General features: G+C 37.7%; 1 protein-coding gene across 8 annotated transcripts in view; it reads right to left on the bottom strand.

Annotated features, from left to right (window-relative positions):
* FAM169A (family with sequence similarity 169 member A) overlaps nucleotides 1–14564 on the bottom strand; it is a 37822-nt gene that overhangs the window by 6921 nt on the left and 16337 nt on the right. For 3 of the 8 annotated variants that reach the window (XM_034441145.3, XM_034441143.3, XM_087885823.1), the window contains exons 2-8: nucleotides 8569–8705; nucleotides 6456–6555; nucleotides 5887–5972; nucleotides 5023–5194; nucleotides 2309–2488; nucleotides 1313–1441; nucleotides 611–726 (exon numbers count right to left, since the gene is read on the bottom strand). In XM_034441145.3, the coding sequence (XP_034297036.2) occupies nucleotides 611–726; nucleotides 1313–1441; nucleotides 2309–2488; nucleotides 5023–5194; nucleotides 5887–5972; nucleotides 6456–6555; nucleotides 8569–8703 (918 nt within the window). In that variant the 5' untranslated portion in view covers nucleotides 8704–8705. Of the gene's footprint in view, nucleotides 1–610; nucleotides 727–1312; nucleotides 1442–2308; nucleotides 2489–5022; nucleotides 5195–5886; nucleotides 5973–6455; nucleotides 6556–8568; nucleotides 8706–12284; nucleotides 12717–14564 lie in introns of those variants that run through there. The other 5 variants (XM_087885825.1, XM_034441144.3, XM_087885826.1 and 2 more) reach the window with 3 other exon arrangements.

Here is a 14564-nt window from a genome sequence, read left to right as displayed (position 1 = left end):
AGAACTGAAGGAGAAATACAAAATGTTTAAGCTATATTCCACCAGAACCCTCATCTGTACAGTCCAAGATAATCTATTAGGAAAACATTGTTAATATAGCTAAGTGAGGTTCAATCTTTTTTCCTCTATGCTTTTTATAGATTTGAATGGTGGAGAGGGATTAAAGGCTTCGATCTCATTTTTACTGCTGAAAACTGAAAAATCACACCTATAAAATTGCAATTTCCCGATGATTTTTGACAGTGGAATTTGGAGGAATGTCACACACTGCTGAAACTGAATTAAAATCAGGATGCATCTGTAATTGTCTTCTGCCTTTTTCTGCCTGCTTACCCCAGTGCTACACAATCTGAGGCCTTCTTTGCAGCCTGTAAACAGAAGCAGCACTAAACATGACTGCTTCAAGTCTAATTTCAAATGTATACTTCATTTACACAACAATATTATAAACTCTGGGTAGTGGACAAAGCAATGCAAGTTACATTGGATATTTTCCCACTTCAGTAAAAACATTAAGGATTTTGAAAAGGCAAATTTAATAAAACCATAGGCGTAATATAAAACACAGAGCAGGTACTAAATAATTCAAAGGAAGCTATTTTATACCTACACTTAAATGTGTTTCACTGGGGTCAACTGCCTGTTCATGCGATGGGCTGTTATCTGTGGAAGAGTGCAGAAACCGTTCCTCATTCTGGGAAGTGTTAGCTTCTATTTGCAAGGCTTCTTGTTCATAGGAAAAAAAAATTAAAAATGCAACCATTACAAAATATTATCCCGCAGTATCTGTTAATAATAAATTTCTTTTTTGCCTTTTTCTGTGGGCAGACTTAAGCTAACTAAAAGAGCAGGCTCTGTTTTCTTTTCCACTAGAACCATTACAGAACTTCCATTTGGACAACTGTAGAAAAGTTTACAGTAGTCCTTACAGCACAGAACTCGGAGCCTATCTGGAAGGCCGGAATGGGACAACTCGCTGTGGCCCTCTTGCCATGGGACAACTCACTACAGGACACCTCACCGCGGGTTCCCATGGCAACGGTGAGTTAGCCACAGCAGGTTGTCCTAGACCTGGAAGCTGGGACTTTGGTTTTTACAGCAACGCAATAATCTTCCACCACCAAATCTGTTTTGGTTCCCTTACCCCAAGCAACTTCCTTCAGTTCCACAGCTTGGTTTGTAAGGAAATTTGTCTTTGCTGTTCTTAAAAAACCGAAATCTTTCTAGAACCTCAGGAAAACACCCACAGGCTAGTAAAAAATTCTCAGTCTCTATTTTTTATCCAACTGCATTATATGTCAATATCTCCTACCTTTGAGTTTTAAACTTTCTCTCTGCAAAACAGTAGCTATAGGTGTTCGCTGGTGCCAGTGGCCTATGCCTTCAACTTCCCACAGAAGGTCACGATCCCCTGGATACCTTTCGAAGTACTTCTGGCAAGCTGAGCAAGATAAATAGAACTCATTCAGTAAACCATCCATCATACAGATTTGTTTTTATTTTATTTTACAAGCTTCCCACTCTCTCCCCCGAAATATGGAATTTTAGCATTTATTTTAGCATTTGCTTTAAAGGGAACATTAAAAACCTAACTGTGTCACAAACAGAAGCACAAGAGCACTCTACAGTTTGTAGAGAACAGGTACATGCAGTACATCTATCCTACTTGAATACAACTGCTTTAAAAGCCACAGATAGCTCTTGGACTGCTAAATGTTTGCCTTGCATAATATACCAATGAAAGCAGTGCTGAATATAAGCAATTCAATACCTAGGATGTTAAAACTCAGGGAATCCTTTAAAAATGTTCTTAAAAGATTACAGGCCTTACCTAAATTTCTCAGATATTTGTGTCTTGTGTGTATAAGGATGAACTTGAAGCTAAAATAAATGATAGTAGCAAGAATGCAAAAAAAATATGTTCTGATAACTGAGATATATAATAAGAGCCTTGGTAGTACAGGGGTTTAAGGCACCCTGTTATTAAGCTGGTTATTAAGACCAGCTGCCTGCAATTACTGCAGGGTTCGAATCTCGCCAAGGCTCAAGGTTGACTCAGCCTTCCATCCTTTCTAAGGTAGGTGAAATGAGGACCCAGTTTGTGGGGGCAATAAGCTGACTTTGTATAAATATACAAAAGGATGAAGGCTATTGCTGAGCACATTGTAAGCCGCCCTGAGTCTTCGGAGAAGGGCGGCATATAAATCAAATTAAATATATATATATATATGCAATATCCGTTCAGAATATCAAACTCTATTCCTAAATTGCAAACAGTGAACATTCTGAAGTATCTTGCAGGTCTTACCAGTACGCATGAAAGATGTCAGAGGGAAACGCAAACCAAGGGCATCTTCTGTGAAAGAATCCACAAAATCTTCCAGCATCAGAAGGCCAAAGTCTTTGTTCTGATGCTTCTTCCTCACAAACATTGTGTCCAGAACAGGAAGCTGGTAGCTCTGAGTAAGAAAAGCACTACAAATGCTCCCTGCAAACACAACAGCCAATTCTAATTAGCATTTCAGAAGAATCATTTTTACATACCAGAGGCATTTTATTTCCCTAAAATAAGTTTTCAAATATACATACCAAGGGCTCTGGGCAACAATAATAAAATGCATAAAATCTATAAAAGCCTTAAACTTTAAAAGACTGATAAAAATATGTTTTTGAACTTTAATGACAATAGTTGGCTCCATAATATTGGCCATGCAATCCATCACCCTCTTCTAAAGTCCATCACATTCTTTTAGATCATTATAAGGGGATCTTTTGTCCTCTCCATTGGACCTGTCCTGATTATTGTGCATGTAACTCAAGCAAAATCCAAAGAACAGTTTGTAGGCCTAATGAGCATATTAAGTTTTTAATTGGCTCTTCACATTCTTCAAATTAGAATAAGCTAAAAGGTCAGGTTATGCATTATGAAATCATAGTTGTTGTTTTTTAAAAAAAAAAATCTTAGTCTTTCCTAAACTTTGTCAAGAATCTGGGGGGTGGAGGGGGTGTGTTATCTTCTTATTGCTACCATAGCTATTCCAGAACAGGCATTATCAAACTGAATACAGGTGACAACCCTAAATGCAATCAGGGTTGGCAAACTAGGAGCAAGTAGTATGAAAGCAACCTACTATGGAATTTGATCCTCACTGCTCCAGCCTACAAGTAACAAAGGAGCAGGTTAGGCAAAACTGCTCTCTACTAATAGGAATGTACAATTCCAAAAATAGGCAAATCACCCTCTAACCTGTCTAAAAACTCTGCACAAAATTATTCAAGAAAGTCCAAATATCAGCAATCAAAACAAAAGAATCCCTTGCCATCTGCTCTTTACCCTCCCCCAAGGTTTGGCAAGTCATGGCACAAGGGAGAGCCATCTGGCCAAATATCAAGTTTCTAAGAGCTGTCAAGGCCATATAATTTGTTGCACTTGGCAACTGATTTCCTTAGAAATTAAGAGAGAGAGGGAGAGAGGAAGAGAGAGGAAGAGAGAACAAGCAATCATTACTAATTAACCAAGGTTCTTTAGACATTCATTACATGGCCTTTTTAAAACTATTGCAGTTTTAAACTGAACAAAGGAGGATTGTTTTCTGCTTAGAATAAGAAAGAAGAAAGGGAAGTCTGCATTGAGGCCCTCAATTAAAATAGATGTATTCTCCATGTGAGAGTAGCAATAAAGGAACAAAGTCACTGGTGATCTGTCCTATCCCTTAGCAGTCTGTAAAGACAGAGAAATGAGCCTATAACTTTAAATAGGATTTAATTTAAGATGTCAAGAATTAGCAAAAGAGTTGGTAACATTAAATCTCACTCAACTGTGAGTTCATACTGATTAATAATAAAAAAAAAAGATAAGTTATATAATTAACTGATTTATACTAAAATGTTGGATTTATATTAAACAATTGTAATGTTACATAACCAACCAATGTTGAGGATAGATATAAAAATAGATGACAATGGGAAGGGGTATAATATAGATAGAAGGGAAAAATTGAATTTGATTAGGATTAAGATTAGAGATGAGAATGAAGGGTACTATCGGTTTTTTTAAAAAAAAATAGATAAGGAATACCTATGGCAAAAAGGAAATATAGAAATTGTAAATTTAATTGAAATGACTAAATATTGTTTAAATTTGTGAACTGGCCAAATACTCTGTTCAAAGAAAATACATTGTATGTTTGTATGTGTGTTTGTCTAAAAAAACTAAAAAAAACTTTTATAAAAAAAAATCTCACTCAACTGGATAAATTAAATCTGGGTAAGTAGATTTGAGAGCTGAGGATGTAACCCTGGCTTATTCTGTAAGAATTTAATTTCCTTCTCTAATTTCCTTTTTTCATTGATTTCCAACTTTGAGTGTCTATATTTGGCATTGAGAACTGAAATAAACTTATATTCTCATAATGTGCATAATGCTACCAGCATATCTCAGTCTGAACCAACATGATTAATCACAGATACAGCGCTGAGAAGCTTGACATCCATGCTGAGACTGCTCTGAAGATATAGAATCTTGAATGGAAGCCCAAAACCTTCCATAAACTTTTGTCAGATTGTAAGACAAATGCTATATCAATGCACAGCTGCAGTAAAAGCTTGGGTTGGAGCCAATAAAATGAAACTCATCAAGATAAGTGTAAACATTTTTTTTCTGAACTAGAAAACTTTAAAGATCACCTCTTTCTATAAATTTATTTTGTTCTAAAGCTGTTTCCTAGGCTCCTAGAACTATATGATTTCTATAAAGACAATTTTATGCTACCTTCAGGGATAGTAGTCAGGTTGATAAGCAGTTTCACCAACAGCAATCCCCACCATCATCACTAATAACCACAACCAGCTCCTAAAGAATTTTTTTTCTGAATAGGTAAAAGTATTCCTTGCCATTTACAAAATAAAAATGCAAGGGAATTGTGGACATAGACTAGTTCTTTGCAAGTGAAGTTAAAAGATGGACTTTTTTTTTTTGGCCTCACATTAAATTACTTTTTCCATTTGAAAGAATAGTCTTACCTGGCAGTTTAATAGAATAGAAACCAATAGCCATTCCTTTCTTCCACAGAATTTTTGCATAATCGTGGCTACCATGGCAAAGGAACGGAACCTCATTTTTCTCAATTTCTTGTTTACGATAAATTATTCTGTTGAGCACATAAAGAACCACTCTCTCCCCTATTGTTTTTGCCTACAAAAATACATATGAATTAGAAAACATAGCCAGAAGGCTCATATAGTTAAAATCCACATTTATACTTCCAAAAGAATGAAAGCAAAATGGGGTTTTATTTTTTATTATGGTTTTAGTTTTTCGTTAATTTGCTTACATTTCTAAAGCACCTCAAACAGTTTAGGAGAAAGTAAATATACATGTCTATTAATAAAATAAAAATGAGGAATGGATAAAAACCTAGTAGGGCACTCCTGTATTATGAAATTGATTTAAAGTGGCTCAAAAATGAGGATACAGAAAGAAAACATATAAATCCTATAATGCTGGGATCAGACTGCTAATTCTTCAGAGCTTGGAATTCATTGAAGTAAAATAATTTGAGTGAAGTTATCTTGGATTATACAGTAAAACAGTAAGAAACAGCTGAAGTGCAAATCCCAGGAGTCCTAGCCTGCATGACCAATTATGAGAGATGCTAGAAATATAAAACAGTTGCAGTCATAAATCCTTATTTGAGGCATTGTCCATATTATAAACTATTCATCACTACAATTCAAAATGCTTGACACAGCTTAAAGTGTATACACAGGCAATTCTATTCCAAGTAAATCAGACTGCACACTTGAATAAGCCAGACATTTCTTTTATTTATGCTAAGATTTAGATTTCATTATCAAACACTTTACTAGAGGTACAACTTTATTTACCCGTAGAAGTCCTTCTCTAGAAGGAGATGATGTTCTCAAAATATCATCGATAGTCCACCACTGATCAGCCAGAAACAAGGCAACAGCTCAAAGAGGAAAAGAATGTAAAGTAAGAATGTGTTCTGTCTTTCAATTCTAATTATGTCTAGTAAATAAATATAATTGGTTGTAGAGATATATATTTCACATTAGTTTTATTCTTAATTATAATACTAAATGTATGTTCAGTAAATGCATTTCTTAAAAAGCTGGGATCGGTTCCATGTTAGAAGCAGTCACTTCCCAGCTAGGTTATCCCATCATATGTTCATTTTCAAAAGATCTGTGGGTTCTACATGCAATCAATGATTGAATCAAGTCTTTCAAACATTAGAAAACTGGAAGGGAGAAGCTATTCGCACCAAAAGGCTTTTTGCCCAGTTTCAATTGCCGCCCCCCCCCCGTTTTATCATGATTTCTACAGTATTTCTAAACCCTTCTTATCAAAAGCAACATACAACATGGGAACCGAAAAAAGAGTAACTCTGATCAAAAAAGTACACAGTCACAATTCAAAATGTAAGAGAAACCTGCAAGTGAATCCTCCGGTGCAAATAAAGCAAGGACTTTGTGTCTTTCTTCTCCGCCATAAAGGGGGATGAAGCCTACAGTTGACAAACAAATTGGAACCTAAGAGAGAGAGAGAGAGAGAAAAAGTTCATCATTGTTACTTCTATTCATTTGGATTTGGAAATTGCTGACACAGTTCATTCTTGAACCAAGAGACATTAAAGAGAGAGACTCATGCCCTGGTTATCAAACTAATGCAATTCTTTCTATGTGGAGCTGTCCTTGAAGGAAGTGGTAGCTGGTACATAATACAGTGGTTGCTTTTGGACTGGCATTAGTCAATTTAGCAGAATATTATCTACTTTAGCTGCCAGTAGGCTTCTATGCTGAAGTCAAGATGCTGGTCATCATATGTATGATCCACTTTGACTTAAGAGCACGGGTGTCAAACTCAATCGCATTACATGACATCACGTGATGTATCGTGACGTTTTTTGCCTTTGAGTAGTCGGGGGGGATGTAGCCTGTGCATGATGCATCCGGCCCCGGGCCCACCAGTTCGACACTCGACTTAGAGCTTTGTTCCATTCAGGAGCAACAATATGCCCACCCTATACAATCTAACTGGGAAAGAATGCTCTAGTTACCCATCCTCAAAAGACTTGTGGGGGGGGATAAGAGCTGGGACCCAAGAATGATACTCTGAGCAGTAGCCCCTTTGTGGGGAAAAGCTTCCCTGCAGAGATCAGATGCGCCCCTGATGATTCTGATGATTTTTTTTTATGACAAAATGGTGAAATCAGTCCATTAAATGACAAAAATATGCCTAACACTAGCAATAATTTATTAACAGTATTTACTAGCTTTAACTGGTTTTGTTTATATAAATATTTCATAGTTATTTATCATAAGCTTCCTCGAGTTGTAAAGATGGCTGGCATACATATTATTAAATATTAAATAAAGTAAATTGAATAAATAAATAAAACAAATCATTCAGATGTATAATGGAAACAATAATAAGTTCAGTTGCCATAACCTTCCATCATTTAAAGGCTAAGATAAAATGGCAAAAGAACACACAAAATAGTAAGCACTGGCCTTTTGTTTTGCTGAATCAATTATTAAGGACTCAAGGCTGCAATCTAAAAATCAAAGTCCAGTTGTTAAACTTCTGAAACAGCAATAACAGAAGACTGTGGAATTCTTGATGCTCTCTGAGCTTGGTTATTTGTTTGCAGACATTTCATTACTCAACTAGGTAACTTCATCAGTGCTAGAAGGTGTGTAGATTGCTCCCTATTTATATTCAGTTGCTTGCCCTTCTAGTGTTGGTAGGACTAGTTTCACCACAAGTAGTTGAAGAAACTATTTAGTAGTTTCTTAATAAGAGCATTGTTTATCTTTTGATATTTTTTTTGCCTGGAGTTGATGGCTGCTGGAGAGGATGTGTTCTAGTTATTTTTACTTCCTTCTTAGTTTTCTTACTGTCACTTTTGAATGGCATGTAAAAATGGTTTAAGACCCCTCACCAACACTGGCAGAGCAAGCTATTGCATATAAATCAGTGGTGAAATCCAATTTTTTTTACTACCAGTTCTGTGGGGGTGGCTTGGTGGGCATAGCAGGGGAAGGATACTGAAAAATCTCCATTCCCACCCCATTCCTGAGGGAAGGATATTGCAAAATCTCCATTCTCACCCCACTCTGGGGCCAGCCAAAGGTGGCATTTGCCGGTTCTCCGAACTACTCAAAATTTCCGACACTGATTCTCCAGAACCTGCTGGATTTCACCCCTGATATAAACAGAGAGCAAACCACATATTCAACAGCACTAATGATGTTATCTGGTCAAGTAATGACATGTCTGCAAGCAAACAACCAAGCTCAGAGTGCACCAAGGATTTCACAGTTCAGTGTTATGCTACATATATTCTCTTGTACTGGAGATTATTTGTTGAGTTTTTTCTTCCTAGTCTAGATGGTGACTAGCAAGCTAGCAGTGAGTGCTCATTACCTATCTGACAACACAGTTTCAGGAATCTGGAAAGGGATTTTGAAAACCATCTAAAATTATACAAATAAAGAATATCTGTAAACATTAAAATGAAATAGCAATGATTCCAATCTTACCTTGATATTATCAACAAGAGAGAGATATTCTGGATTTTCAGGATCGCCACATCTTAGTTCAGATAGATAATCCTCTCCAGAATTCTCAAGATCTTCATGACTGTAGTTATCCAGGAGATCCACAGGGAAGGCCATTCCTTAGGGAGAGTTCACAAACACATACAGAATTATTACTATAATCATTTCATTTTAGGAATCCAAATGGGATTTTTAAAAGTTATATGTACATAGGAGAAGCCCACCCACAAACTGATAGTCTCCAGATGTTTAGGAACTGCAACACATTTAACAATTTCAGGCTAGGATTTGAAACTTAGTTCCAACACATCCTCAAGGTGCGAAATTGGAGAAAACTACTTATAAATAAAACAATTGCATACCATCCTACTCATTTTTTGTATCCACTCAGAACATATTATCTAAAGTATACATACAGCAGCTCATGAGGATATACATGTAGTCCTCAGTTTACAAAAGCAATTGGGACTGGAATGGCCATTGCTAAGGAACACGATCATAAAACACATCATGTTACCATACCACTTAGGGACAGGAGTTTCAGCAGTGCTGGCTACGATCATTAAGCGAGGATCGTGCAGGTCATTAAGTGAGAACACTTAAAATAAACTCTAAACTCTTTAATTCTCCTTGCGCAAGGAATTAAATCTATCTTCAAATCTTATTCTATCAGAATGTATCTCTATATCAGGCAGAGAAAACATTTAACTCACACTATCCAACCCAATTTTCAACCAACATATACTGTATCTATGACAGGGACTATCAGATCAAAATTAACAACTGAAGCCAATGCAAAATGCAAACATAGAGCTGAAAAAATTGTACTAAGCTTCATTAATACAAGAAAAATAAAATATCCTCTATATAAAAATGCATTTGTTATCTTTAAAAAAATTTAGTAACATAATTTAAGCTTGGGGGAAAGTCAGTTCTTTTGTTATTATGCAATTGATAATAATCTTTATTTAAATCTATATTCTCCCTACTTCCATTCTTGAACTTGGAAAGCAAAATCAAATGTTTCCGCTAATGCCCAAGACTTATAGTGCAAAATTAGTTACTATGTTTGTTTAATTTGCAAGCTCTGAAAGAGGACATTAAAAAAGACCTGTGCCCTGTTTCAAGATACTGCAGCTAGCTCTACATGCTCTCAGATAACCCACTCCATCTTTTTGGAGCTCTTTTAGATCCTGCCTTTCCTTTAAGGAGCTCATAGCAGGGTATATGAAATTGTCTTTCTCTGTTTCCTCACCAACAACAACCAAGCCAGTTGACAGTAGTTTGCAAAAAGCCTTCAATGAGTTCCAGTTAAATGGAGAGTGGGACTGGAAAGTCCCACCACAACATTTTAATTACTGCATCAGTAATTGTATTATTCTGTATATAAATTTGATTATAACAATCTATATACCGTATTTTTCGGAGTATAAGACACACCTACCTTTTTTGGTGAGGAAAAGAAGAAAAAGAAATCTCCCTCTGCCTCTGAGCAATTTTTTGTAGCAAACAGCCTGCTTTACTTTCATTTTTGTTTTCAGCATAGCTTGATTAGCACAAGGGAAAAAAAATCTGCTCCAGTAATTTACCTCTTTGCAGCAAGCAGCAGAGCCCTGCGCAAAACAGCTGAGAGAAAATCAGCTGAGGTTGGGAAGCCGATCCAATCAACTTGTGCTAATTAGGCTGTGCTGAAGCTGAAAGGAAATGTTTCTTTTTGCTGTTTGCTTGCAAGGAGGTAACTGCTGCGAGGCAGAGGCCAAAGGGTGGGGGCCAGTGGGTGGGCGGGGCTACATTCAGTGTATAAGACGCACCTAAATTTTCACCCCCTTTTGGGGGGGAAAGGTGCTCTTATACTCTGAAAAATATGGTACCCTAAGGAGATTGGGGAATGGTATCATACTTTGAAAAATCAAAGTAACAACACATGTATTTTGCAACCTTCCATCTAGATATTTGCTTTAAAATAATTTCCTGAAATTTGATAATTTAACAAAAAATGAATTAAGGTTCAAATTTTCTAGCAAAGTAATTATGTTTTTCAAAATTACAGCAAGAGAAAAATGTTACGAAGTTTGCTCTTCACCCTGACACTTATTGTATAGGTTACAACAAAATAACACAACATTGTTTCACATGAAGAAGCAACATGCGTATTCTCCTGCTCTCCATTGTTGTTTATTTGAAATACATTATATTATTTTGTGTACTGTTTTCTTAGAAACAAAATGAAATAACAAAATATAAACAAAAGAATGTGCAGCAACAGGCACATGGCAGTTACTATCAAACACACAAAAGATAAAAATGCCTGCACAAAGGATGAACCCTAAAAAATTAAGAGCTATAGTGGCCCAGTGCTTAGAATATAGTATTGCTGCAGGCTAGCTTGCTAGGAGTTCAATTCCTTCAATCCTGACCAGCTCAAGGTTGATTCAGCCTTCCATCCTTCCGAAGTCAATAAAACGAAGACCCAGATTGTTGGGGGCAATATGCTGACTCTGTAAACCTCTTAGAGAAGGCTGTAAAGCACTGTGAAGATTTATATAAATCTAAGTGCTATTGCTATTGCTGTTAAGAAATGCAAGCTAAGGCAGGGACCTCCAAAATCAGAGTTCTAAAAAGTCCACCATAACGTAGAAGGCCCACCTGTTGGATTGACTGCCTGAGCCTCAGACTAACATCCTTTAAAGGACTTCAGTAGAAATATAAAAGGCTGGGTTCACACATTCCAGGAGAGCATTTCAAACTATGGACCGGTTAATCTAGAGACAGGAAATGCAATGGGATTTTTTGCCATAACAAAAATAACAAACAAAATGTGCCAATGATGTTCCAGATGATATGCACTTCATTTCTAAAAAAGTTACTAAGCCAGGATTAAAGAGGAAATTGTAAACTGGATGAACTTTCACACACACACACACACACACACACAAAAATACTTTGCTCTTCTCCCAAACAGCTTACAGCTAAAGTACACTGTCAAAAAAATAAAGGGAACACAAGCAGAAGACATCCGAGATCTGAATGAATGAAATAGCCTTATTAAATACTTTGTTCGTTGCATACAGTAGTTTTGTGTTCCCTTTAGTTGTTTGAGCAGTGTATAAACTACTGTATGTAAAAAACAAAATATTTACTAAGGCTATTTCATTCATTCAGATCTCGGATGTCTCCTGCTTTGTTCTCTTTATTTTTTTGAGCAGTATACAATTGACAAGTAACTTTTCATCTAGCCATCATATATTTTAAAGGTATTCTCTATTAATTAAAGTTTCCTAAAATCGTTAACAAATTAAGGAACAGAAACCAATTTAAAGATCACAATTTAAAACACAAGAAATAAAAATAAGTATTTTAACAAAAAGGAGCAGAACATCACAGCTGAAGTTTCTATCGTGATTGTTGACTGACTCAAAAAAGGACAATCATCAGTCACTACATAAAGTTTCTGGTCATTCTTATTTTAAGAATAGAACACGAATAGAATAGAAGAATAGAATATTCTTCTATTTAAGAATAGAATGAAAGAGAGGGAGAGGGGAGAGAGAGAGGGTTGGGGTAGGGAGGGAGAGAGAGAGAGAGAGAGAGAGAGAGAGAGAGAGAGAGAGAGAGAGAGAGAAAATATGAATGAGAATGAATTACAATCATTTTCAATTACTGAAACGTTCAGGAAGAAGAAATGAAGTAGAAGTTACCAATCTGCATTCCAGAAGTTCAGTATAAAGATCTTCCTTTTTGCCGTTTCTTTCATGGACCACCCCCTCAAAAAAGGCAAAAATACTGAAGATTTCAGAAAACAAAATTATCCGTTGGATTTATTGCGATGGTTCTTTGTCTACAGAGAGCATCCTACAATGGGAATCTCCCTCCTAATAGCCCTGGAGGCAAAGCTAGAAAAATGTGCTGTTTTCATACAGTGTAGCCAGGAAATTCTATAATGGGACATACCAAAGCTATTCCTAAGGGTGGAATCTTACAATTGTAAGGCCCCTAATCCCCACTGGGAACTAATTTCTGTAATACTCTCCCTGGCTGAATGGAACCTGCAATTTATGAAAGTTAAATTTATATGCTTTATAAAGGAGAATATGGAGGACTACCGTAGTTGCTGTCTGCCAGAGGCATTTAAGTGGAGGACAGCTAATGTGGTTATCCTAGTCAAAAGCACCAAAAGTTTTTGTGGGGTGGGCTTATTTGGAGTCTCATATGTTAATTTGATGCAAACCCTGATCCACCTGGAGATTATGATTGGTAAGGCTTTGAAGCCTAGGTAGGGATATCGGAGGACAGAAGGGCGGATCCCTGGTGAAAAATAACTTCACTTTACGTTATGAAAGTTGGGTCTAACACAGAATGATGGTGTCCAGCTGAATGATGCTGAACACTTTCTTTGCTGAGAGGGCCCATGCTTTCTGATATCCACTTGAAAGGGTTCTGGCTACTAGAAACAGTACTTTGTAAGTCAGATGCTCTAAGACACGGGTGTCAACTCAAGGCCCGGGGGCCGGATCCAGCCTGCAGGGTACTTAGATCTGGCCTGCAGGACTGCCCTGGAAAAGACAACCCGCAGTGCTTCTGCCAGCAAAAATGGGCTCCCAAGCTCCGTTTTCACTGGCAGAGGGTTGCAGGAGGCCATTTCAACTGAAAATGGAGCTCGGGAGCCTTTTTTTGCTGGCAGACCACTCAGGTCACCATAAGCACTCCCAACAGGAGTGAGTTGAGCTGGCCACTCCCACCCTGCCCACGCCCCCTGTCCCCCCCCCGGGGTCAAACACAACCCTGATGCAGCCCCCAATAAATTGAGTTTGACATCCCTACTCTAAGATTAACCTGTCTAAAATTTCAAACAAGTCTTAAATTAGGGTTTGAAGTACTAGCTGAAGATCCCATAACTGATAGTGAGTAGATAGCAAATCATCAAATAGGGAGATCACAGCTCAGGAAGATCCTGACAGGAGATAATTTCCTTGACTCCCACTACTGAAATCTAAGAGAGGTCTGAGACTTGTCTATTGAGGATGCTTGGTTGGAGTCCCTTGCTGAGGCTTTTCTATAGTGGTAGAAACTAAGGTGAAATTTATTTTCCTTGGCCCATCTGCAGAAACTCACACTGTTGACGGTTTCTCCCTTTTGGTCCATATGAATTATTATCTCAAGTGTGGCATTCTGGGGAAGCTATAATGGTCTGTATGGTTTGGCTACAGCACCCTTGGCTGACAAGATAGCCCCACTCAATCTCCAGACATATGCAGGTAGTCCTCAATTTACAACAGTTCACTTAGTGACTGTTCGAAGTTACAACGGCACTGAAAATAGTGAATTATGACCATTTTTTACACTTATGACTATTGCAGCATCCCCATGGTCACTTGATTTACATTTGGATGCTTGACAACTGATTTGTTGTGACCTAGGCTTACTGAGTCATTAAAATACACGAGTAGTTGCAAAAACCTCTTTTATTGCAACAGATGTGAATTACTTTCATTCACAGCTGAGTCCCAATTAGTTGCAAAAAGTCCTTCAGGAGAAGTCCTTCGGGATAATCACCAATTTTTATCTCCTTTGACATGCTGCCAAAGACCTACTTGGCAAAGTCACACAGAGTCCAGAATCAAACAGAAATGCCGACTGGGAACAGAATTAACAATGTTGCTTTCCTGCAAAGTGCCCATGTGCCTTTGCTTTTCTTTTAAGCCTTATGGGAAGGGCCAATCATCTCCCGAGTCGTCCCTTTTGTTTTAACTGTTCATGCCTTCTGGCAGCTCTGCACATGGGCACACTAGGAACAGGCTCCTCCTGTTCCTCTGCCTCTCTGCTGTCTGACTCTGGAGGCTCCGGAGTCTGCGCATCACTCCCAGATAGCCCTGGCCCCATCTCTGCCTCCGACACAGAGCCCTTGTCCGGGCCTTCCCCAGACTCCAGGACTGGCTCATGTTCCTCCCCAGCCTTCTCACTGTCCGACTCCACTGCCA

The sequence above is a fragment of the Pantherophis guttatus genome, chromosome 2 (assembly GCF_059756535.1).
Source record: "Pantherophis guttatus breed Tessera chromosome 2, ASM5975653v1, whole genome shotgun sequence".
Classification (NCBI taxonomy): domain Eukaryota; kingdom Metazoa; phylum Chordata; class Lepidosauria; order Squamata; family Colubridae; genus Pantherophis; species Pantherophis guttatus.
This window is presented reverse-complemented; position numbering and strand designations above follow the sequence as displayed.